This window comes from Nylanderia fulva, unplaced genomic scaffold (assembly GCF_048542155.1).
Source record: "Nylanderia fulva isolate GAGA-0341 unplaced genomic scaffold, ASM4854215v1 Scaffold47, whole genome shotgun sequence".
Lineage (NCBI taxonomy): Eukaryota > Metazoa > Arthropoda > Insecta > Hymenoptera > Formicidae > Nylanderia > Nylanderia fulva.
Window position 1 is genome coordinate 1,438,779 of NW_028190554.1, and position 25,358 is coordinate 1,464,136.

The window sequence follows — 25,358 nt, forward strand, 5'->3', positions numbered from 1 at the left end:
AATAACAATAATTAGAATTAACTATAGTTGCGTGTTCTTCTGCTTTGCTGCCTTTGCTGTTCGTTTAATTGAACTTCACCAATAGCAACATGCTGCACATGAAATGGTACCTTAACATCCAACCGTGGATATTCGATGACATACGATGTTAGGGAGGAAGATGAATTTATAAAATCTTAATTGATTTTATCAATAATCACACGACGCCATTTATTTAAATGGACAAACTTCATAATCTTAATTAGATTAAATCTTGCCTTGTGTGTTCGCGTGCTTTCAATATAACGCGTGTTTATTGCTTCAGCGGCCAGCGTCGTAAATAGCCATAAATTTCCGCAATGGTTTGTCATGTAAACCCGGCCCCAGAAACTAAATTAAGTTACACGGTCATGAGTAATGGTTACTCGCGATCTCGTTGATTACGTCTCATTGATTTTCTTTCATACCGTGCACAGCATTACGCTTAACTCGTACGCGTTTTTCTCCCTCGAGCCTCCCAATGAAACGTCTCGCAAACGCTCCAATTTATAAACGTAGAATGTGCAACGACCATTTTCATTAGGCACATTCGTTCGTAGTGGTGAACAACGATGATGACGAGGGGGAGGTCACGTAATGTGACATCCTGCCTTCATCTGCCAACCGTATTACCATATGCGCCGCTTTCGTCTTTTATAAGCTCGACTCTTCCTCTCACATGCAGTGATGCTCAACGCATCATCGGAAAACTAATAGCCTGATATTACTCCAATTTAATAAAAAAAAAAAAATATATATATGTATGTATGTGTACACAGAATTTTCTCTTAGAATTTACCCCGAAAATCATGGTAATCGTGGGACAATATGATATTGGAAGAATTTTATAAGAGTTTCTCTGATTAATATTTTTAAATAAAAAATATTAATATGTTTATAATAAAATTAATTGAACATATTTTATTTTGATAGATATTAATATTTTTTATTGTGATCATCAGAAAACTCATCAAATTCTTGGAATATCATATTATACCACGAGATTTTCAGAGTAAATTCTAAGAGAACATTCTCTCCATGTAATTAGCAGAAAATAGCGTGATAATAAGAGGATCACTGATGAAAATCTTTTCAATGGTCCGATACAAGAAACCGAATAGAATTATATTAAAAAAAAATATAGGATATAACTCAATTTTTTTACTGACCATTTTTTTATTTTATTTTTTTTTACTTGCCATTAAACAAGTAATAATGTCTCGTTTTTCGATCATAATAATATTGAGAGAAAAACTGACTTGCACTGATATTATTTCTGTTCCCGGGAATTCGCACCGATTTCCCTATCATCTCAATTTATCTCTCGATGAAAGGAGGATTCTCTCCATCAGTTTTAAGGGTTCTCGACAAAGCGCTCCAACTTGAGCCGTCATTATCGTTGTCGCTCGAGTTTAGTCGCGACTGCCTGTTGGCAAACTCGTCTAATCTCTCGCATTATTCCTTGGGGAGGTATCAAAACGGGCAGACGAGATACCCGGATGCCGTTAGATATGATTTTTACGAGTCTGCGAGGGAAGCGCGCGCGTTTACTGCTCCGCGGCCTTATGGCGTCCACGTGCAGACGAGATACACATATATTTTGTCGAGGGCCCTAAAGAGAGTCGTTCGTCCTGCTATATTGAAGAGAGCCTCTCGTAGAGGGCTCGATTTGAGCATGCATTAAGGATGCGTAAAGATTAGAAATAGCCGCCGCTCAATGCCACAACCCGAGAGTTTTATGACGCAATTAATCGGCTATTATACAGCTGAAGAGCAAACTCTGATGCAGCCGGCCATTATACCCACGAATCTTTGGGGTCTTTCCCATTCGACTGACTCCGAATTACTTTTAATCATTACTTCTCGGGAAATAAAGAAATAAAAATTTTAGTGTCAGGGAAAATATAAAATGCAAAATTGCATTTTATAAACATTTCTGTACACGGGGAGAATTTTCTCTTAGAACTTACCCTGAAAATTTATGGTAATCGTGGGACAATATGATATTGGAAGAGTTTTTCTGATTAATATTTACCACAATAAAAATATTAATATGTATGTACATAGTAAAATTAATCAAACATATTTTATATATCTTTGTGCAGATATTAATATTTTTTATTGTAGTAAATATTAATCAGACAAACTTTAATAAGATTCTCCCAATACCATATTGTCTCATGATTATCATGATTTTCAGGGTAAATACGAAGAGAAAATTCTCTTTGTGTAAATATTAGCTAAAATGAAGTCTTATAAAGGTGATTCGTCAAGCTGTTTTAATTCCTATTTTTTAAAATAAATTTTTCAACATCGACGCTGTGGTGAAAGAATAAGAGTTATCGGTAACAAGATGCTCCGACTTATACGTGACATCGAAATTCGATGCGTTGCACGCGCGAGCAAACGTTTACACGTACGACGCGTTGTTTGCTCAGACGAAAAAAATACGATTTTGTTTAAACATCGGCGACTTTCTAACGGGCCGACTGTTCCGGGTCGTAGTAGCTTCTTTTTCCAACGTTAACCCAAATATCCTCCTGACGAGTCATCTCGCGTCAACTCTGTTTGAGCAGCATATAAGTTCAACGAACTGTCATTAAAACGAGCATCCAGTTAGGCTAGCGCAGTCGTTTGAGCAGATGTTCGGCGAAAAACGAGCGTTGAACAAACAGAAAGGGATTGAAAGGGATGAAATAGTACCACCGTCAGTGATATATGTGTCTTGATGAATGATGATCGTAGTCAAATTGGACGAAGGAAATTGAAACCGCAAACGAAGGGGGTCTACATCATTTTTTATTCTAATAACTTATTTTAATAAGATCTTAAATATCTTTCAAAAATTAATTGAAGAAGGATGAACCATGGAAAAATCGTAATAAAATTTATAATATTATTTCAAATTACGATTTGTCAAATTTTTGTAGAAATTTAAAAAAATTACGCGACTCGTATTTAATTCGCATTGTGAACTACATTTTTAACTGGACTGAATCCCTCCATTGTCCATCATCGCTTTTGAACTGTTAAAATATTCCCCGTTGATCTTTGACATACAAGGGTGTCTCGCATCTCGAATCTCTCTTGAGCGACGTACTCATCTAAATCAATAGAGTGATATTGCATTAAAACTTTTTCTGAAGGGAGGACGGTCATCAGATGCCATCTGCCATTTCTGCTCGTGGTAAATCCAGGATTTTGATGCCGCGTCGAGTCTCTCGCATCTGAATAACGTATATGTGTGCACAGCGATGTAAGAGGAGATCTCGTGTGGGAAAGTGTTGAATGGCATGAAATGAAATATCGCATATAATACACACATACATACATATATATATCCTCTCTAAGCGTCGGATATAAAGTATCGACGTTTGTTATAAACGTCATGCAACATTGACGTACGCGTAGCTACATTATGTATTTAAATCACTATTATTCTAAATAATAATTCACAAGGCACCACAAATTATGATATTATGATACTGAACGAAAATATAGTTGTGATTAAATTACAAAGTTTGGAAAATCCGTTCTACGTGACACTTAAATACAAAAATTGCACACAATTTTTTTTTTGTACAATTACACATCTCTCGGATTACTCTGGAACCGGCAAAACTACGATTTGCTTTCCCTTTAGCGGCGGCGGCGGCAAATTATACGCTGCTTCTACCTCCTTGCCTACCGGATGAGATGATATGCGCTGACCAGAGGTGGTTTCTTTTTCTGCTTCCAGCATGCGAACAACGTGCGGAAATATGCGGGCGACTACGTGGCGCGACGTCAGGCCCGCAAAATGCCGATGACACGCTCGATAACCTCCTTGGCGCTGCCGATGAGCCAGGTAAGCGACGTGCCCTACCTGCCCAATGCCAAGGCCGGCACTTTCTTCGCCCGCGACAACGTCTCGAACTTCATCGACTGGTGCCGCAACAATCTCGGTATCATCGAGTGCCTGCTCTTCGAGACCGAGGACCTGATTATGCGTAAAAACGAGCGACACGTGATATTGTGCCTCCTGGAGGTAGCGCGTCGCGGTGCCAAGTTCGGCATGCTCGCGCCGTTGCTGGTCCAGATGGAGAGGCAGATCGATCGAGAGATCGCCGCCGAGAACAAGGCGGCGAACGGCGCCGACAACGAGGAGACCGACGACGAGTACGAGGAAGAGCCGTGTCTCATATACGGACCGCAGCCGCAGATCGTCACGAACGATCTCAAGACCCTCCACGAGTTGGTGAGTGAAAACGTATACCATCTTATATATATATATATATATATATGATTGCTTAAGATGACTCCCGCCTTTTACGTTTCGCTATGATGATGGCTGGGCACGTGACGTGCACAAATTCAGTCATTGAGAGAAACAACATTTCTGTATAATTTAATCTGAATTCGGAGCATCTCGGTATAAGAATGATCCACTATGTTTGCGACGCTTCTCGAAATCTTTTCACGATAGAAGCGATCCGCCGCTCTGATGGCACACATTATTTCGTCGCGTATCATCGCTGACAGCGATCGTAAACGTGCCGCGGCTTTGAAAATAACTCGCACCCTTCGGTGCACATCCGGGCGTATTTATATGGCGATCCCAAACCCACATGTTGGGACGTAAATATCGCGCGATTGAGAATAAGAGAATGAATGTGTGATACTCGATCTAATGAACTGTCGATAGTTTTATTCATTACCACGAGATTAATACTTGGCGACGACGATGTCGCGAAAGATTAGGAGCTGAATAGTTTCTGCAATAATTACGTGATATGAAATTAACTGCTAATCTTTAAATTAAATTTCATAAAAATGAAAATTTGTTTATAATTTTTATCCCGATCCATTTTAGTTATTAATTTTAATAACGCTTATTATATTTGGAATTTTTGCATAACACGCAAAACGAATTTATTCTTCGTGGAACAATACAATATTGGAAGAATTTTACGAGTTTCTCTGATTAATATTTACCACAATAAAAAATAAATTACTATTTTGTTAATTGAACATGTATTAGTATTTAAATCAGATATACGTTTTATTATATATTTAACATGTTATATTTAATTTAAATATTTTTATATATTCAGTTAACAAAATAATATTTATATATAGTTGAAAGGTTTATAGTAAGTATAAGTTAATCATTTTTTCCAGTGTACCACAATAAGATATAAAATATGTTCCAATAATTTTATGTACACATTACTATTTTTATTCCGATAAATAATAATCAGAAAAACTCATAAAATTCTTCCAATACCTTATCGTCCCACGATTACCGTGCCTTTTAGAGTATAAATGTGAATTTAAAAAAAAAATTCTCTCCAAATGACGGACTCTCATAATTCAACTCACGTGAATATAACGATAACATAAAAAAAATTCTGAAAGAAATAATAACTCAATTATTTATTCTCTAATTACTGTCGACCTCCATAAAGCGTCACAGCTTATTACTCCGTTTTTTCTTCGCGCGCATGAATACTCGTCTCTTTGATAGAGAAAGGACCGACCGCTCCCACAGTGTCGCGGCAGTGTGAGGCGTGTGTGACCTATCCGGCATTTTATTATTGGCCGATTATTATAAATTAACGGGTAACGCTCGGCGCGTTAAATGTCTCGTCGTGCGCGCGAATCGCGCGCTGATGGCTCTCGCTCGGCGTCGCGATCATTTCTTCGCCGTGCCATTAATTGTACTCCGCCGCTGGCGGAGAATGCGACGCATCGGTCTGACACTTTTCCCCTTCGTCGATGATGTAAATACAATCATTTCTATATCTCTCGGGTTCGTGGCGATATTTCGTACCTTCCCTGCACTTCCGTTTCAGACGCGACGATATATACGATAGAGCTATGACGTAACTACAATATAAGGAAGGTTTCCCGCGGAGGAAGTTAAGGGAGCTTCTAGTTCCTTATCTGTGCGAATAGTTTGAATTATGATTATTAGACTTGAAATAATATGAAAGAAAATATATATGTTCGGAGATATGAAGTATATATATTATTTTGAAATTTATTATATACACATTATATTTATTTGTTATTCATATATCATTTAGGAGTAAATTTCTATTTAATATAAAAATTGCCTAAGGAATCAATGAATATTTAACTATTTATTACTTTCGTATAAGTAATTGTATAGTAATTTTGTGACATATTTTTGAAAGGCAGGGCGGTACAGTTTTGACAATTTCGATTGATAGATCGGCTTTGTATTGGCTAAAAATGTCGAATTATGGTCGACTAGCGAGTGTGTCTAACGGCGGCGATTACTGGCGGCGATACACGCGACCGGTATACGTGTAAGCGATGCTAAATCGCGGCATTTCACGAAGCAGAATAATTCCTTCCCCAGGGCCTTGCAGCTCCATGGCGAACGATAACGTCGCGTCGTGGCACGCGGCTTCTCGCCGTATAGAAATTCCAGGACGCTTTCCCGCGAGGTCGAGACTCATGGCGTATATACACTCGCGGAAGGTATACGAGCAGCTTTCTGTTCCGAAAGAAAATTTCGACATAATCGGAGAATGTTACGATAAATCTGCTCCTTGCGATCTTTCCCTTTTTTTTTTTACGAGAAAAGCCCGTTCGCAAACTTACATTTATGATATAAAAGATTGCTTCCTAGGATGGAAAGACGAAATAGTTATGAAACATCAATATTTTTTAATTAATTTCCTTACTGGAAATGTCGACTTTTCTCTATAAAATTGTCACATTAAAAATACAGAGATTTTTATATTTAATATTAATATTATATATATAATCAAATTGAATACTTAAAACGTCGCTAGTGGTACTTAAAATAGGAACGATATATTTAATTCTCTCGACCCAAACTAGCCAAGAAATTTTTATTTTATTTCCACAACGTTTCGACCATTGGTTTTTGGTCCTTTTCAAGTGAAAAATTCTTTGATAAAAGCGGTTACTTTTTTTCAAAAGTTATTTCAAATGTTTTTTAAAAAATTCCGATAATCATATTGTTTAATAATCATGACAACAGTGTCAACTAATTGCGCTTTTTCACTTGAAAAGGACCATAAACAGATGGTCGAAACGTTGTGGAAATAAAATAAAAATTTCTTGGCTAGTTTGGGTCGAATTAAATATATCGTTCCTATTATTAACATATATATATATTTAAATATATATATATAATTAAATAACAATATCGCGTTACTCCAATTTAAAAATGAATAGATACTCTTAATCAAGATTTTCTAACTTTCCTAGTAACGATAAATAAAAATAAAAAAATTCCTTTTCGGCGAAATACGTCAGAGATAATGGTGAAACTGATACGTGGCATCGTAAAATAAGTGATATCTCGTTTAAAAGAAAGCAACAACAAATGATATCGTTCTCGATACGGTGTAATATAATAATAAGCTTATGCAATTCGAAATGTTGATATTACGATATTGATAAGAGTAATTATTTGTTGCCTTCGGTATCAAGCGGGAAGTATCGGGGCGAGAGCATCAATAACTCGTGTGGATAGTGTATCGTAATATCATTAACACCCCAGTAAGATAGCGTAAATCGCTGGCAGCGTTAGCTGGTAGGACCGAGCGCGCGTTGCAGCCGTAAATCTCGCGTGAGCGTCATTACAGCCGCCGTTCAAGCGTATTGTGCGTCGATTTTCGCGATCGGCTGCCGATATCGCCGGATAAATTTCACTTTGCGCCGTGGGGAGGCCGCGCACCGGTCCCAAGTAGTAATATACCGTGAAAGCGTTGCCCACCGATTCCAATAAAGTAGAGGCGAGCCGAGGGAAGCCGGCTTTGTCGGCTCCATAATTAACGGAAATATTTATTGCGTTCCAGCCACGAAAGTAGCGAGACGTACCTAACCAGACTTGGATCTGGATTTTCCATTGTCACCGCGACTAAGCGAATTTTATAGATAATGAAACAATTTCTAATATAAATATGAAAAATCACGGGCTATAAAATGACATTTCTTCTCGATTTTTGGAATTTCATTTTTAATTATCTGAAATGGTGCGCAGAAAAAAAATTAGCTACCATACCTAAATTTTAGCTGTCCGTATATTACAATCTGAATTTTAATTATCATATACCTATAAATTTTAGCTGTGGGGTAATACTAATATTTTTAGCTGTAGTTTAACGGAGAATGCGATAGCTAAAATTTAGACATGATAACAAAATTTTATGTTTCCATTGTCACTTCGACTAATTGTAAGCGAATTGTAGGTAATAAGAAAATTTCTAATATAAATATGAAAAATGACGGGCTATAAAATGACATTTCTTCTCGATTTTTCGAATGTCATTTTTAATTATCTGAAATGGTGCGCAGAAAAAAAATTAGCTACCATACCTAAATTTTAGCTGTCCGTATATTACAATCTGAATTTTAATTATCATATACCTATAAATTTTAGCTATGGGGTAATACTAATATTTTTAGCTGTAGTTTAACGGAGAATGCGATAGCTAAAATTTAGACATGATAACAAAATTTCATGTTTCCATTGTCACTTCGACTAAGCGAATTTTAGGTAATAAGAAAATTTCTAATATAAATATGAAAAATGACGGGCTACAAAATGACATTTCTTATCGATTTTTGGAATTTCATTTTTAATTATCTGAAATGGTGCGCAGAAAAAAAATTAGCTACCATACCTAAATTTTAGCTGTCCGTATATTACAATCTGAATTTTAATTATCATATGCCTATAAATTTTAGCTATGGGGTAATACTAATATTTTTAGCTGTAGTTTAACGGAGAATGCTATATCTAAAATTTAGACATGATAACAAAATTTCATGTTTAATATAGAAATAGCTAAAATTGAGTTACAATAGCTAAATTTTTTTCCCTGTAGCAGGCCAAAGATAGGATTCATCTATGATTAAAAAAACGTACAATTAGTGCGAAATAGCTCGAAATAATTTTGATTTTAATCTTATAATTTTCCTTGGATTACAAGGATTTAATAGTCTTTACACCTTGTCACGAACCTCGCTCGTTAGAGTCAATCCTGAGCGCGAGATTGAATCGCGATTGAATCTCGAGATGACGATTACATCTCGTGTCTCGTGTCAAGTGTCGGACGGTTCAAAGCGGCAACTCGCCGCTTTATTGATAATTAATCTAATCTCTCTCTTTACGCCGTGAGATACGACGACACGAAGACACATTCTCTCCGTAGCGTTCGCTTTTACATTAAAGCCATACCTCGCGGCGATGCGGCGGCGATTCAAGGAGAGAGAAGAGAACGAGTAAGAGCATATATAAGAGCGTGTTTTACGCCGGCCATCAATTAGATTCGCTCTTGTCACGCGTGTTATCTTATCGCGAGCGTTACGACTTTGTTAACCGCGTTTGATATAAACAACTCCGCGACGGATTTGCCTAATCGCATACAAGACGCGAATTACCGCGAACAGTACTATGGCAAATTGTAAAGCAAGAGTTTGTTAATATATGAGATACTCCTGTATGTCTGCCGCGTTTATTTTATCTGAAAAATCATTTTTTGTCAAGTAACTTCCATCTGTCAAAGAGCAACCAAAAAGCTATCTGTTTTTCACAAGATTCACGCAATCCTCTGCTTCATTTATATTTATGATAATAGTCAGTGATATAGACCTCTATAAAACTTATTAATTTCTTTTCATCGATCAAGAATTTAGACATTTTGATTTTATCGATATTATAATTTATTTCTAATTTCGTATCATTTTTTTCGTCTTTCGATTATTTATACAATCGTGCTATTTTCTTTGTGTAATATCCTTGCGATATCCCTGAGAAATAAAATTTGTAAGCGTATATAACGACGCATTTGTACGGAACTTTGGCTCATATGGGTGATTTCCTTGATTCACAATGAGTCGGCGTCGATGCGTTTCGCGTCCTACCACGGTCCACGATAAGATAGCGCGTTTAACAAGGCTGAATCTAATCGATAGCCGAGGTAAACTGTGCAATTTTACCATGGTGCGGCACCACCACGCCACGCGTGTGTGTTTCGTTCTCTCGGACTCGGGCGATTGCCGTAAATGGCGCAATGCGAAATCGTTGCCGCCAGCATGTTCAGTTATCGCGGAAGCGGATTAGCAACGCACGAAGACGGAATTTTTTATCTTTTCTTAAATTTATATATATACAGTCATATTTTTTTTTTTTTGCATCTTGCGAAACAGTTACCCGAGCCGTCAGCGCACCACCAATTCGCTGTTTGCGTCACTCTAACGAACGTGCAATTTTAGCGCGCGTTTATATTATTACTCATCAATGCAATTTTGCACGGAGTTAGTTTCCCTTACAGTGTTTCCTTTGTATTTGAATAGCTAGGAATATTTAAAGCCACGCGCGCACATATTTAGCAAGTTTATCAATTTTTATTATATAAATAATACAGTCTCAATTATGCTTTAACATTTGTTATTTTCTGTAGAAGAATTTTGCTTAGTTTTCTGTTGTATGCAATCAGACTTTTAAAGGGATCCTAAACGTCCTTGAGAAATCTGTTGTTTCTTTCCTATTTTATCGACAAAATGTGAGGTATAAATGTGATGAGGCATAAATGTGAGGCATAAATGTGAGATAAACTATAAATCTATTTATTAGCTACACGGATTGTTTTTTACGGATTAATGCTTTAATTTGCACAGGAAAACGATTTATCAATCTGTATAGTCTCATATATCTTGATCACAGAATTATATGTATCATAATTCTGTAATCAAGATATATATGAGACCATACAGATTGATAAATCTTTTCCCTTGTACAAATTAAAGTATTAATAGTAACAGAGGGCGAAGCGCTCTAATTTCAGGTAAAAAACAATCCGTATAGCCAATAAATAGATTTATAGTTTACCTAACCACACATTTTGTCGATAAAGCAGGAAAAAAAAACCAACAGACTTCAAGGACATTTAGGATTCCCTTAATTGCTATGAATGAATACAAAATATCGAGCAAGTTAAAATATTTTTCTATATATACATGTAAAATAATTGTACTGCAAACGAATACATTCAGAGGATAAAAACATTAAGGCAAAGAAGACATCCAAGCAAATATTTTGCAAGGTCCACGATAGATTCTATTCAGGGAAGTTGCCGTGCCAGACGGAGCTTCGCCTCGCGAGCGCCGAAAGCTTGTATTGATCGCCGTTAGCCCATTTCGTATCAAGTTCAAGAGCAAAGACGGCGAAGTTACTTCGAAGGACGAGGTCTTTTTCCGATCCTTACCGGTTACATTTTTGTTATTTTACGTCTTCTCCGAGATCATTTCTCATCATTCGGCGTAGTTTGTTAGAGGATGTTACACTGTTGAATTTTGCAGCAGGAAATTGCGTTTCATGTCGATATGTTGACACTGACGTCATTTCCGGCGATGTGCGCTTTTACGTAATTCCACAGATGAACACGAAGATATCTTCGCTCTTTTCGTTTGGAAGCTAGGACGGATCATCATATTTTTATAGTCTTTTTATCCGATTTGTACTTCTGCCAGAAGTTTTCATTCTTATTTTTATTTACGATTTGGATTCAATATTTTCAGATTTTGGCTGTGAAAAATTTTTGTCTTTACTATCGATTTTTGTATGAAGAAGACGATTTTTTACATCAATTTCTTTATTATGCTATACTAGATATTTAATACTGTTTGTTATATTTTAAGTATTAAAATCTAATAAAGTATAATATTTAATGATATACGTTTCCTATTAATCTGCCTAATGATGATTGATGATGATTATATGTTTGCGATGTGATTAGCAGATTTATCGTAATCACGCGGAAATCACGCAGCAAATTTCATATTTATCTTTCTCTTGATACGCGATCAGATAGTAAAGCTACTTTCTAAGTATGCATTGAGACTATTGATAATGACGTGCATTTCGAAGAGATATGATTCAGTTGGATTTATCTCTGAATCGTCCGAAAGTAACCACGTATATTTTATTTATATACACACACGTTACTTATATACCCATATAATAATATCAGTTACGTTCACGATTGAAAATAAAGATTAATAATAGGAAGAAAAACGATATTTAACGATCCTGAATGATATTTTCACCTACAATAGAACTACTGTGTCGACAGAATCAATACGCAGTCAGTAACCTTCGTGTATGAAATTTCCCTTGATTGCAAATGACTAATGCTGCATTCTTAGCTGAGAGTCGAGTGTCTTTCTCACCGATTCTTCGACCCCGAGTCTCCTCTGCTACTCGATCAGCCTTCAATCGCATGATTTATATTTACGACTCGAGAGAAAGAGTTACTATTTATCCGGAGGAGGCGAAAGAGGATCCGAACTGCCTTCGCCTAGAACTGCCATAAATGGCGTTGAAGCTCTCCTTCAAGTCTCCGTGTCAGTTATTACGTACAATTAGCCGAGATGCTGACGGAGCCGCGCAAGGTCTGCCTGCGGTCTGAGTCTTAGCTAATCACTGTTTGCGGATTAAACCGGAGTGCGAGAAAGAGAAACAGGGAGAGGCGAAGAAATGGGTTAGAAATTTAATACCGAGGTCGGCCAGTAATTATACATGCCTGTGTAATGTAGGTGAATTTATCATTTCTGGCCGGGGATAAATGTACATCTGATATACATATGTTCGAGTCGAGGTTACAAATAGAATAGAACGAGCGATGGCTGGTCGTTGATCCGGTCAGTTGACATTGGTTAGCAAACCGGAGAGGGCACTTCCAGGAAGGGTGAGGTAACTCTCGAGGGAGCCGTGAGAATTTTCATTCGTAAAATATCAAATGAAATTCAATCAATGTGAAAGGTTATTACAAATATTCGAAATCGCGATTTTCGAACGTAAATCTTTTTTTTTTTTTTTTATTGTAATTGTGATTTTTTTTTTTTTTATATATTTTAATATCGTGCCAAATATTTTACTAATTATTTGTTCATAAATTTTGATGTATTGGCTTGTTTATTTTATTTAATTTGTCATTATTAATACACAATACCTTGTGTAATTTATCTCGGAGTGATTTTTCTGGAGCAAGATATTTTCGGAATAATTCCAGTCAGCTGATTTCTCTTCGTGTACAAGTCACCTAAATTTGGACAAGAACGGTGTCACATCGAATCGTTACGTCAATAATAATCAAGCTTTGCACGGAAGGGAGATCAAAGAAAATGTCAGGGTGTACTGTACACCCCAGTAATCTCGCCTCTGTAGAAATCCTGGGGATTCTAAGACTTTGGGATCTCTCGCATGAACTTTCATAGCAATGTATGTAGGTTATTCCGATAAAAGGCACTTCAAGTGCTTCTAAACGTTATCAATTGCTTTGAAGCACTACACCAGATGTCGGACATATCGACCGTATAGTTGCAAATTCCGTCAAATCACACGCGATTGCAATTTTTTTTTCTTTTCCCTATCTATCTCTTTCTCTGGAAAGTATTTTTTGAATTTGTATAAATGAAAAAATAACAAAATATTTCTCTCAAATTGTTTACTTCTCTATGCTCGATCTATTTTCTATCGATGCATGCGCAAGATTGGATTAAAACTCGTTCTATTCTCTTCTTGACATCTCAAAATATTTTTCACACTCGAATGCAATTTTTCGTTTTTAATTATTTAACGTTATATAAAAAATTATTAAAAAAAAAAAATGCGAAATTACGAAAAACTGTAATTTCATTATATTTACTATTTCTATTTTGTATCAATTCAATTCGTATTTTCCCCTGAACGCACTAAACTCGGCAGACTTCAAGCATACATACATACAAAGCCAGAGTGCAAGCCGACGCGATTCGCTATATAAAGGGCGTGACGAGTCGTTCCTGCGAAACGACGCGATGAGGCGACTTCGACGAAGTCTATGTTTCTCCGAAGCTTTCAATTACCATAAATATTTGCGGGATCACGGGAATCATGAGAATAAACTATTACGGGGAAAGGTGGGAAGGAGAAACGGAAAAGCGAGGATGACGCGACGTGGCCATCGCTGCGGACGGAACAGCTGACAAGCTCTGCGGGACGTCGCTCTCTCTCTCGCGTGTATTGATTGTCGGGACGCCGGCGCGGTTCGGCGTCGGGACGCCCGCCGTAAAAGCTGCGTCTTCAAAGCGCCGCAAATCCCCGGAATTCACCTGCCGCGCGCACGGGCGTGTATATATGTGTATATATGTGCGTGGAAAAAAATTGCTTTTGCTTCACTCGTCGGAAATTACTCACAACGGAATCGCATCCGTGCACTTTCCATTCCTTCCTTTCGCGCGAGCGGCGCGTTTATGTTCACGCGCCGTCCTGAGAGATCCGGATGATGCTTTTGCTCCGCGCGTTATGCTCTTCGGTTGGGCTAATTGGATAGCTCTAGGGCGTGTTCCAGAAATCCTCGGGAAGTCTCGCGGAATGCCTTGGGAAAAGACGCGAGTGGCGAATGAGAGAGGATTTGTGGTGTCGAGTATTTTTTATTCAAGTGTTGAGTCTATACGTCATTTTTCTTTCAGAGATTCATTAAGTCTTCTCGGGGAAAGAGAGAAATTCTGATGCTTCGTGTTACTGATTTTTAATTTTATATATATATATATATATATATATATATATATATAATATATAATTATGAAAATATTATTTTTATGTTTTAAATGTTACGTTATTTATGTATACTTAAAGCGTTAAGCATTTCGCAAAACCTGTTTCTTTTTTAATTTCTCGTTCGGGAACTGTGTTCTTGCAAAATATCTCGGCTTGAGTTTATTCCGAAATTTATTGCGACGTCGTCCAGCTGACTGCTTAATATCAATCATCGACTGGAATTCGCCACTTGCAATTTACTGCATTTCATAGTCGCGAGAGAATGCGATCGTTCAATGCACCTTTCAGCCGAGTAACTCAATACGCGCCTTCGGCGACAAGAAGGGTATGATGCGGTATTTTTTGATTTAGTAGCGACACCGTTGAAAACAACCACGGGCGAGTTGATTCCCTCGTTTGCGTTCGCAAAAAAAAAAAAAAAAAAAAAAATACAGCACAATGCATATCTTGAGAGGAGACGCTCTAATTAGGATCGGACTGCACTGACAAATCGACGCGATTATTAAAAGTCGCGCGAACACGACGAAGCGGACCGCCCACGTAACTGTTTTCTTTCCCGTTTGCAATCGCCTTTCGAATTCTCTTCTTTTTTTTTTATTTTTACGCGTTACCGGTTGTGTAATTTTGCAGTTGAGTTTGCTAATGTTGCTCCGATTTGCTTTAACGATCGATTGATTGTCATCGAATGAACACGGATGGATATATACACATTATCTTGATTATTTGGCGATCATTAATATTTGTGCAGTTTCAGATCCGACACATACATATTTAATATTAACGATACAATTAATATCGTAAATGATATTCTTGCGTAAACGATATCAAACGGTAAATATATTATTGATAGACAACTACGCTGATATAGTGATACGCGTATATTTTGAGAACACTCAGAATTTATGAGATAAGAAAAGTCCGCATATATATATCCCTATAGCTGATGGATTTTATCTCTTTTTTTTTCTTAGCAAACTGTCAATGCCGAAGATTACATCGTTAAATAAAAATAGCCTGGGCACTAAAGCCAACCTTATCTAAAAACCAACGACGAATGTAGAAGTTGAAAAAGATATTTATAAGAGACACTTAAATCAGACAGTTTTTTATAGTTGATTTTCCGATTTTATTTTATATAGATATATTAAAAAAATGTATTAACTTGACTAAACTTTTCAACTAAATGTTATTTTGTTAATTGACTATATAAAAATATTTAAATTAAATATATTAAATCTAACAAAACGTATACATATTTGATTTAAATACTAATATATGTTTAATTAACAAATAGTAATTTAGTTGAAAGGTTTAATCAAATTAACAATTTTTTTTCAGTATAGTTATTTCGATGCTTTGTTATAGATTTTGTAGGCGGATAATTTAAGATATATTTTGATAATTTCTTAAAAGATCTTTCAGATTAATCTTTTTTCTTATAAAATAGTACTTTGTAGAGATTGTTGAATATATTTGCGTCTTATATATGGAAAACAAAAATTGGACAGTTCTCAAACAATATGTGACAAAATATATAAATTATATTAAATATATAATAATTTTCACTCTGAAATGTCATATCGCTATTAAACGCATAACACTTATTGTTATAGCAATGCAATGTGAGAAGACGTTGCATTCATATTACTTATATCGTACGACGCACAAACCGCGAGAAAACCGCGAGTATTTGTTGAAGGTAGAATTTAACCGCGGGAGAATCAATTGACTAACTAATTAATCCTTTCTCGCGCTACCAGCGTCCTCAATCATGGACACACTTTTTCTTCATTTATAATGCGCAAATATTTAGCAATTTTAAAGCGCTGTGCTAGTTTATAAACACGTTTTGAATTGATTAAAGTTATTATGCAGTTTTAGATTATTGTTGTCCTGGTTTGAAAACACATTTTGAATTGCTTTAAGTCATTTAACATAATCTACGCGATTTTCAAACCATATTTTAGAAAAAAGTAAATCCTGATGGAAAGATCTCTCACTTTTTATTTTATAAAAAATTATTGAATTATTTGATAAAAAATTCTTTATTAATTACCTGTGCATAATTAAAAATGTGGAAACATAAGCATGTAAGAATCAATTTTATTTATTTTGTTTATGTTTATAGCGACAGTATGAAATTCAAAATTGGTTTAAAATTTGACAAAGAGATGCCCAAGATGTGTTTAATCGTATATAAAAAAATATAATTTGCAAAAGTATACCTACTGATTTTCTCTCGATGTAATGATTTTCTCTCGCTAAACAGAGCCTTTTGATACGAAAGGGATTAATTCGTAGTTATAACTGCCGGGGCGTTACGACTGTTACGCGAGTCTTACATTATGCGCGATAAGCGCATTCATCAATTACGAGAAGTGAGTGTGGCGATAGGTTGAAATATTTCACGGCGTTTCATTAGGAGGCGATTTCCTTGATCGTGTAACCGCCTCTAATCGACGCTCGGTAAATACATACGACGGCCGTTTATAGAGCGAGTTTGCGAGATATAAATTTCACTCGTGCGTAGTTTCACATTCTCCGGATTATGTATGGAAGCAAAAGACGGAAACGGGACACTGTGTGTATCGGGAGCGTAATGGGTGATCAACAATCGCGTATTGCCATAAATCGCAATGGATTACGCGCGGTTATAATGTGTTGTTTCTCCCTGGGAAATCATATATTCACGAGAGACAGGTTTATTTAAGGCCTCATTTATGTCGAATCATTTTCACATAAAGACTATTTCACCAAAAGAGTGCCTACTTTTCATTTATGATTGACATCTTAATTATTATTAATTTATTAAAATATGAAATATTTTTTGCCTTGATTTTTGTAAATATTACAGGCTTTAATTATTTTGTAGATAGTATAAATTAGTGGTTACATTAATCTCTTCAATGAGCTCATAAATCAGTTATTATCGCTTTCGCGATAACGAAATAACCGATAAATCCATTAATATAAGAAGCTAATTAGATTAGGTCAATCTACATTTACTATGTTATATTATAATAGCCAACATTATTTATTACTAATTCTATCTAATTCACATCAAATTGATATTATTAGTTTCAAATAAGGCAGTGTTGAAATAAAAATTTATTCGAATTCATTAAATTTTGTTTTAACGCACAAAATAAAATTTGTTAATTTTCCAAAGCGTTTGAAGACATAATTATTAATAAAGACTGTAGAAATAAACCAGCTGTTACGAAGCACTAATATAAGAAGCTAATTAGATTAGGTCAATCTACATTTACTATATTAATGGCCAACATTATTTATTACTAATTCTATCTAATTCACATCAAATCGATATTATTAGTTTCAAATAAGGCAGTGTTGAAATAAAAATTTATTCGAATTCATTAAATTTTGTTTTAACGCACAAAATAAAATTTGTTAATTTTCCAAAGCGTTTGAAGACATAATTATTAATAAAGACTGCAGAAATAAACCAGCTGAGAACGAAGCAATATTCTTACTTTCGCTCGACATTGGCTGGTGAACAAAAACGAAGCGAAAGATCTCCGCCACGAGATCGGACACTATTTTCGCGATCAAGATGCAGTGACGCTGAAATGAATCGCGATCTCGTCTCGCAGATCTTCTCGTCTCCTTCCCACGAGGGTCTCCCCCGCATACACGATCCTGGGAAGATCAGCCGACGATGATAATGTCACGATAGCGATCCGTATCTCGATCGGAGGTTCCATCACTTTCTCCGCTGTGTATACAGGCTTTCGGGAAGAAAGTGTCATACATGCGGAAGCTGCAGGATATTGTTCCGGAGAAAAAGTTCATATAAATGCATTTCTGCGGTGATGAAATTGTATAATATTATACTAAATAATGTTAAGAGTAAACTTGTATTTCTTTCGCGCGAGTGTAACTTTTTTTCATCATTTTTTTAAAATCTTAGCAGATTAATTAATGATGATTTTTTTTTATCAAAGATTAAATTATATCGGTATTAATTTATGTTAATTAATTTATAGAAATTGAAATGTGTATGTACAAGAATATTCTGTTAAAAATTGATTATATTCATTGACGATCAGTATTCATGTCTTCGTTTTGAATACCTATGTCATAACAAAACCAGATATTGATTAGTCGATCTGAGATCAGCTTTTGAATTCCTTTCTGGTCTCTTCTAGCCACGGTCAATATTTGTGATGTAATTTTGTAATACCGATCTGATATCTTCTGTTATATATACTATATATTACATATTAAAAATCGAGATATTTCTCTATCAACTTTATTAGTTATAAAAGAATTTCTATAATTAAATAATATAGGTGAAAGAAAAGTCATTAAATTTTAAGCAATTCTTTTATTTTTTGTCTTAAATAAAATGATATATAGGATTTAATTAAATTAATATTATAAAAAAGTTCACACATATAACACAGAACAATTGATATAGCGGATTTAGAAATGAATAATATTGGCTATTAATATAGATTTCCTTAATTTAATTTAATTTATCTTTCTTATATGAATCGTGAGATATCATGCTGTTTGATAATAGATACACAATAAAAATTATTTTATATTTATTAGTGAAACTAATTCATAAAAGAACTATAATAGCAAATATTTATGTCTCGCAATTTGGATTATTTATGCATAAATAATACATCACGATGTACGATTTAAAAATAAAAAACAAGGTTTTAATTATATAACATTATTAATCTAAAATAATAAAGTTAACGCCTAAACGACACACAGTGACAATAAAATTACATTAAAGAAATTAAAACATTTTTTTTTATATTGAATAAAATTTGAGTTTTAAAAATTGTTTTCGATCAAGTAAAATGTGGGTATATCTTTCTTTAAAGTTAACGTTACTCTAGAATTCTCTATTAAAGCTGAAACAGGAATAACTATGATTTACAAACGACTACCATGATATATCCGAGTTTCCTCGAGTTATAGGTCAGCTCGCAAAACGGCGAAAATAAATGAAATTTCCGCCACTTTCGCTTGCGCGTATACTCCTACATACAATATAACGAGATGTCACGATTATAGAAGTCGACTCGATCTCATTTCGAGTCTCTTAAGCAAGTCCTTCGGCCGATCGTAAATGAACCGTGAAGGTGATAATTATGATGCAACTTTATCGGTACAACTGATCACTCCGTTCATTTTTTCATTACGATCCTCGCTGGAACATATATAAACGCTCGATTCTTTTATATATCGTCCTACGAAAATTTGAATTGATTTCCAAAATCTAATTTGTGTATTAGAATATATACTTGTTTTATCTATCAGTTACATTTTTTTCAAACCAAACAGATAATAAATTATTCTGATATATACTATTATATCACGTCATTCGGAATAAGAGAGCAGTCAGTTTTCACGTTTTGCTCGTGTATTTGCATACCTCGTCCAACTCTACTATTTCTCTCAGTCGCCAAACTTCAAATCCGCGTACTTCATCTAGTCTATTGCTCTACGTCCACGCAATTAAGTCTTTCTTATCACGCTCCAGTGATCGCATTTAAATTGAGTTCCGGCATATTGTGCGGAACCATTCTATATTTGTATCATCCAATATCTACATATATCCCATATCTATTGGATCACAAGTCTTGTTAGGCAACCATTTTTTTGCGTCGAAATGAGATCGATTTTACATCACTCGCATTTATCCATTTAAATTTATAGCAAAAATATATTTGTCTGTCAAATGTCACAGTTTAGATTTCATCAGATTTGAAATTATTCTGCGTTTAATGAAAAAAAATCAGTTTATTATCTATATATTTAGCTATTCAGTGGGAATGCGAAATGAGATTGATTTTACATCACTCGCATTTATCCATTTAAATTTATAGCAAAAATATATTTGTCTGTCAAATGTCACAGTTTAGATTTCATCAGATTTGAAATTATTCTGCGTTTAATGAAAAAAAATCAGTTTATCATCTATATATTTATCTATTCAGTGGGAATGCGAAATAAGATCGATTTTACATCACTTGCATTTATCCATTTAAATTTATAGCAAAAATATATTTGTATGTCAAATATATGTCACAGTTTAGATTTCATCAGATTTGAAATTAATCTGCGTTTAATGAAAAAAATCAGTTTATCATCTATATATTTATCTATTCAGTAGGAATGCGAAATAAGATCGATTTTACATCACTCGCATTTATCCATTTAAATTTATAGCAAAAATATATTTGTCTGTCAAATGTCAGTTTAGATTTCATCAGATTTGAAATTAATCTGCATTTAATGAAAAAAAATCAGTTTATCATCTATATATTTATCTATTCAGTGGGAATGCGAAATGAGATCGATTTTACATCACTCGCATTTATCCATTTAAATTTATAACAAAAATATATTTGTCTGTCAAATGTCACAGTTTAGATTTCATCAGATTTGAAATTAATCTGCGTTTAATGAAAAAAAATCAGTTTATTATCTATATATTTATCTATTCAGTGGGAATGCTAATAGATGTATAAAATTATCTCTATAACTGATAAATTTGCTAATCTCACGTGGAAACTAAGTTTCTCATGGTTTCTCAAGGACCACGGGCTAGGCTCGGAACACCCCGGTGCATACATTCGATATCCGCGGCAGGCAACTTTCTTCGCGAACGCGTAACATTGTAAAATCAATGGCAGTTCGAGCGCAGTAACGTCGCTGACAAGCGCATTAAAAGGCCCCCGGGACACTTCTCGTTTGTTCAGCACAACCTTTCGTATAACCGCGGCAATACTTCCGCGTGTCCCGACGTATCTATTAACATAACAACGCGAGGAAAATTAATCCCGCCGCCGCGTTGGGGCCCTGCGGGAAACTTTCCTCCACCATCCTCTGCAAGAGAGGTTCACGTTCACGTGACCCCGGCTGAGCGCGCGCGTGCCTCTTCCTTCGCATGCAATGTCGTCCTCTTAAATGCAGCTGCATACTGCCGGCGCATGCCGCGCAATCCGCAGCGCAATCTACGCAGGTCGTGCCGGCGTTCCTGGTCTTGCGAGTAAATTACGCTCGTCCCCCGCAAAAGCAACTCCCGGGAAAGAGAGAGAGAGAGAGAGAGAGAGTGCGCCTGCAGGATGCAAACTTTTAAAAAGTCCTTTTTTTTTTTTTAACAAATTAAATAGTACCAGAGAAAGCAGAGATGGCATGTCAGAAAAATTTTAGAATATTTTATATAATTTTTGTAACAGATATTTATAGTGTGTTTTATATTAATTTGCGAGTAAGAGCGCCTGCAGAATGCAAACTTTGATATTTAAAAAGTTAGTTCGCATTTTTTTTTTTTTTTACAAAGTAATTAAATAGTATCAGAAAGCAGAGATGGCATGTCATAAAAATTTTAGGATATTTTATATATTTTTTGTAACAGATATTTATAGTATGTTTCTTATTAATTTCTCTGTTGCAAATTCTTAATTATAGCTTGTAAAAAATATTTTAATTTATCCTAATGGTTTGCTATCTAGAAATATTAGTTTACATATTTAGAATTAGAGTCATATCTTTGAAAAATTGTATTTAACTACATTGTTTAAACTATCTTGACCTGCAAAACTTTAATTAACGAAAGAGAATTGTTGATATAAATTATTTAATCACGATTGCAGTTATAAATCATTCTGAAACGATAAAGACAAATGAATATCTTTGTGTTTAACATTTAGTTAATATTAAAATACGGGATAATAAACAAGGATTATTAATATCGCGTGCCAATAAAGGATATCTGATGTAAAATTAGGGTTCATTCCACTTGTCTAGAGAAATATACGATCCCACCTCGGCAGTCAGCAATTATGCAAGCCTATAAATTAATTGCGCTAAAAGAAGATACTCTACGGCAATTAACGATTTATTTTCCGCATCGAGAAACGTGTTCGCCGCGTATTAACCTTTTCCAAGTCAAACACGTTTTTCTTGCTTTTCGCTCAACAATCTAGCTATGTTGCATATTCCGTTTTGTCGCATATTTATCCTGGAATTGTTTCGAATAATAGTAATTACTAGTAACAAAAAATGTTTTTTCTTCGTGGAAAAAATGTTACGTAATTAATAGAAAGATTATTATTAAATTCCACATGTGAACTCAGCTTATTCTTTTCGCTTTCTTCATATCGAAATCATACTGAACGACGCAAGAAATATATGTCAATATATTTGACAATGTGATAAAATTGTCATAAATTTCCTATCGTCAGAATGCATTTGTCGAACGTAAGCACGACGAAATCGGTCTTGCGTTTTGTTAGATTTGACGTTATACACTGTAAAAAAGATATGTAAAATTACATTAAAAATATGTAAAATTACATAAACAATAAATGTAAACTTACATGATAAATAATGAAAAGGTAAACATTTCTATTATTTATCGTGTAATTTTACATTTATTATTTATGTAATTTTACATATTTTTGTGTAATATATTACATATTTTTTTACAGTGTACGCCGATCACAAGAAACGGTCGCGCACGTAGGGTTGATCGCCGTGAAAAGATTTAATGGTCGTCAATTAAGGAAAGGATTTTGCCGCGATCGCTGTCGGCTCTCTTTCGTTGGCGCGTTTCATCGCAGGAAGTGCACCTGTCGCGCGGTTTTTTAATTCGTCGCCCTGTAAGCCTTTTTGATACGTCGCGCCGATTTACCATTGGAATTAGAAAGTCATCGAGGTGCTGCAGGCAATAGAGAAAAGAGAAGTGCTATTTCAGGGTTGTCATTTTTTCCCTCGTCAAATTCCTCGAGTTTTCCAAGCTCCATTACATCGTGAGCGGTTATAATAACATTGAAATTAATTTTAATTTTTATTTTTTTTGCCAGAAAATGTAATGCAGAATATGCAGAATAGTGATAAATGTTACAAAAACGAAATTTAATGAGACAGGAGTAATTAAACGGGAGTGATTCGCAGCTGTTTATTAAGATAGGATAACGTAAATTACGATATTATAAATTAGTAGAGTTTGAGCAACGCGCCTTTATATCGTAAACACACGCAAGCAATTCAAATTAATTCGTTAGATATGCGCCATGTATAAAACCGCTACGGATATCTTGTTCGTATAGTTTATTTATGAGCTAATAATGGAAATCTTATATAATAGAATATTCGTAGTTACAATAGTAATTGAACGAATGTACAGGAAGGAGTTCGTATATCGCTTGCGGGCAAATGAATAAATATATATGAATTATCATTAAATGACCGATTGTGTGTTGCATGATATAGGACGATTAGACTTACACGCTTTATATTAAATTATCCGCTTATCTATATAGGTTGTCTCTTATATTGCGATATACTACTTAAAGAGGCATACAGTCAGAATTGTCACTTGACAACGAACATTTAATAACAGTTTATTTCTTCGACAATTTTTAACAATATTATTCAATTTTAAATTAATTATAAATTTTATTAATTATTTATTAATCAATTTTAATTAAAATTATATTACTTTAGCATTTTAGCATATAGATTATGTATGATACTCCCTTTAGGTAATAATAAGTAATATTTATGTGATTTTTTTTATGTGATTGTTGCTAATTAATGAAATCCTTTATCAATGCACGAGAGCGATAAAAAATGATTGTTACATTGAAAAAAATTATTAAATTAGCAAATATTTATTTCAATAGGTATTGATTTGAAACAAATAAATATTTATGTTTTGAAAAGAATTTTCTTACATCAAATAAATATTTTTTTACATCAAATCAATATTATATATTAGTTTCAAATAAATGATTCTATACTAGGCAGTATTGAAACAAATATTTATTCAAAGTCAATAAATTGTTTCCAGCGCACGAATCTTGTGCAAAGAGATTAAAAAAATTGTGCGATGTTATCTTCAAGTCCAAATGCACTATATACATGCAATTCGTTAGTGCGCATGCCGTGTGCACAAAGATCTCTATCTGCATCCGATTTGCGCGCGCGCGCGAGCGCGCGAGAAAGTTGCTTTACAAGAATCGCGCATTTTTCATCGCTCGCAGCGCACATCGCGAAGTCATTTCGCGCGATATGAATATTCGAAAAAAAATTCTTACGACCGACCGACGAATCTCGATGGTGCGTGGGTGATATCGCGCTCGCGCATATATCTCTCCTCTTTCTCTGGCCAGCCTCTCTTCTCTCTTCTTCTCTCTGTTCCCCCTATATAATAATTCTCTCTAAACGAATATATACCGATAATAATCCGTATTCCGTATCGGTAGGTTGGGTCGCGTTACGTAAGCCGTGGCGGCCTTGCATTATAGCATCATAACCATTCATCCTGTCCGTTCACCTGCAATGCGCCACACAATTTGTCCCAGAGCGAACGATATACTCGTATAGATATGCACAGATATACAGCGATCATTGTGCGCTTTCTTTTAACTGTGAGAACGAACTGCAGAAAAGCATCCCTTCTCTCGACGCTGGGGCATCGATAGTTTTGCATCGTAAAGCCGGGTATATATATCCACCAACTGCGCAAAACGTTTGCGAACGTTTGTGAACGTCACGAACGTTTGCAAAATTATTTATTTTTATTATATTTTATTGTTATTATATTATTATTATTATATTATTATTAGTTTTGCTAGAGTTCGTGACGCTTAACTTGAATCTCAAACAGTTTCGAAACGCTTTCGCGAATGAAGCTACACAAGTATAAAAATAAACCATTTTTTCTAATAATATTTATTAATACTTTTTGTTCTAA

General features: G+C 34.9%; 1 protein-coding gene across 1 annotated transcript in view; it reads left to right on the top strand.

Moving 5' to 3' along the window:
- The window catches only part of LOC114944456 (GAS2-like protein pickled eggs), a 74,005-nt gene that overhangs the window by 22,831 nt on the left and 25,816 nt on the right, over positions 1 to 25,358 (top strand). Inside the window, 1 exon segment of the mRNA XM_085486685.1 lies at positions 3,758 to 4,255. Coding sequence (XP_085342811.1) covers positions 3,758 to 4,255 — 498 coding nt within the window.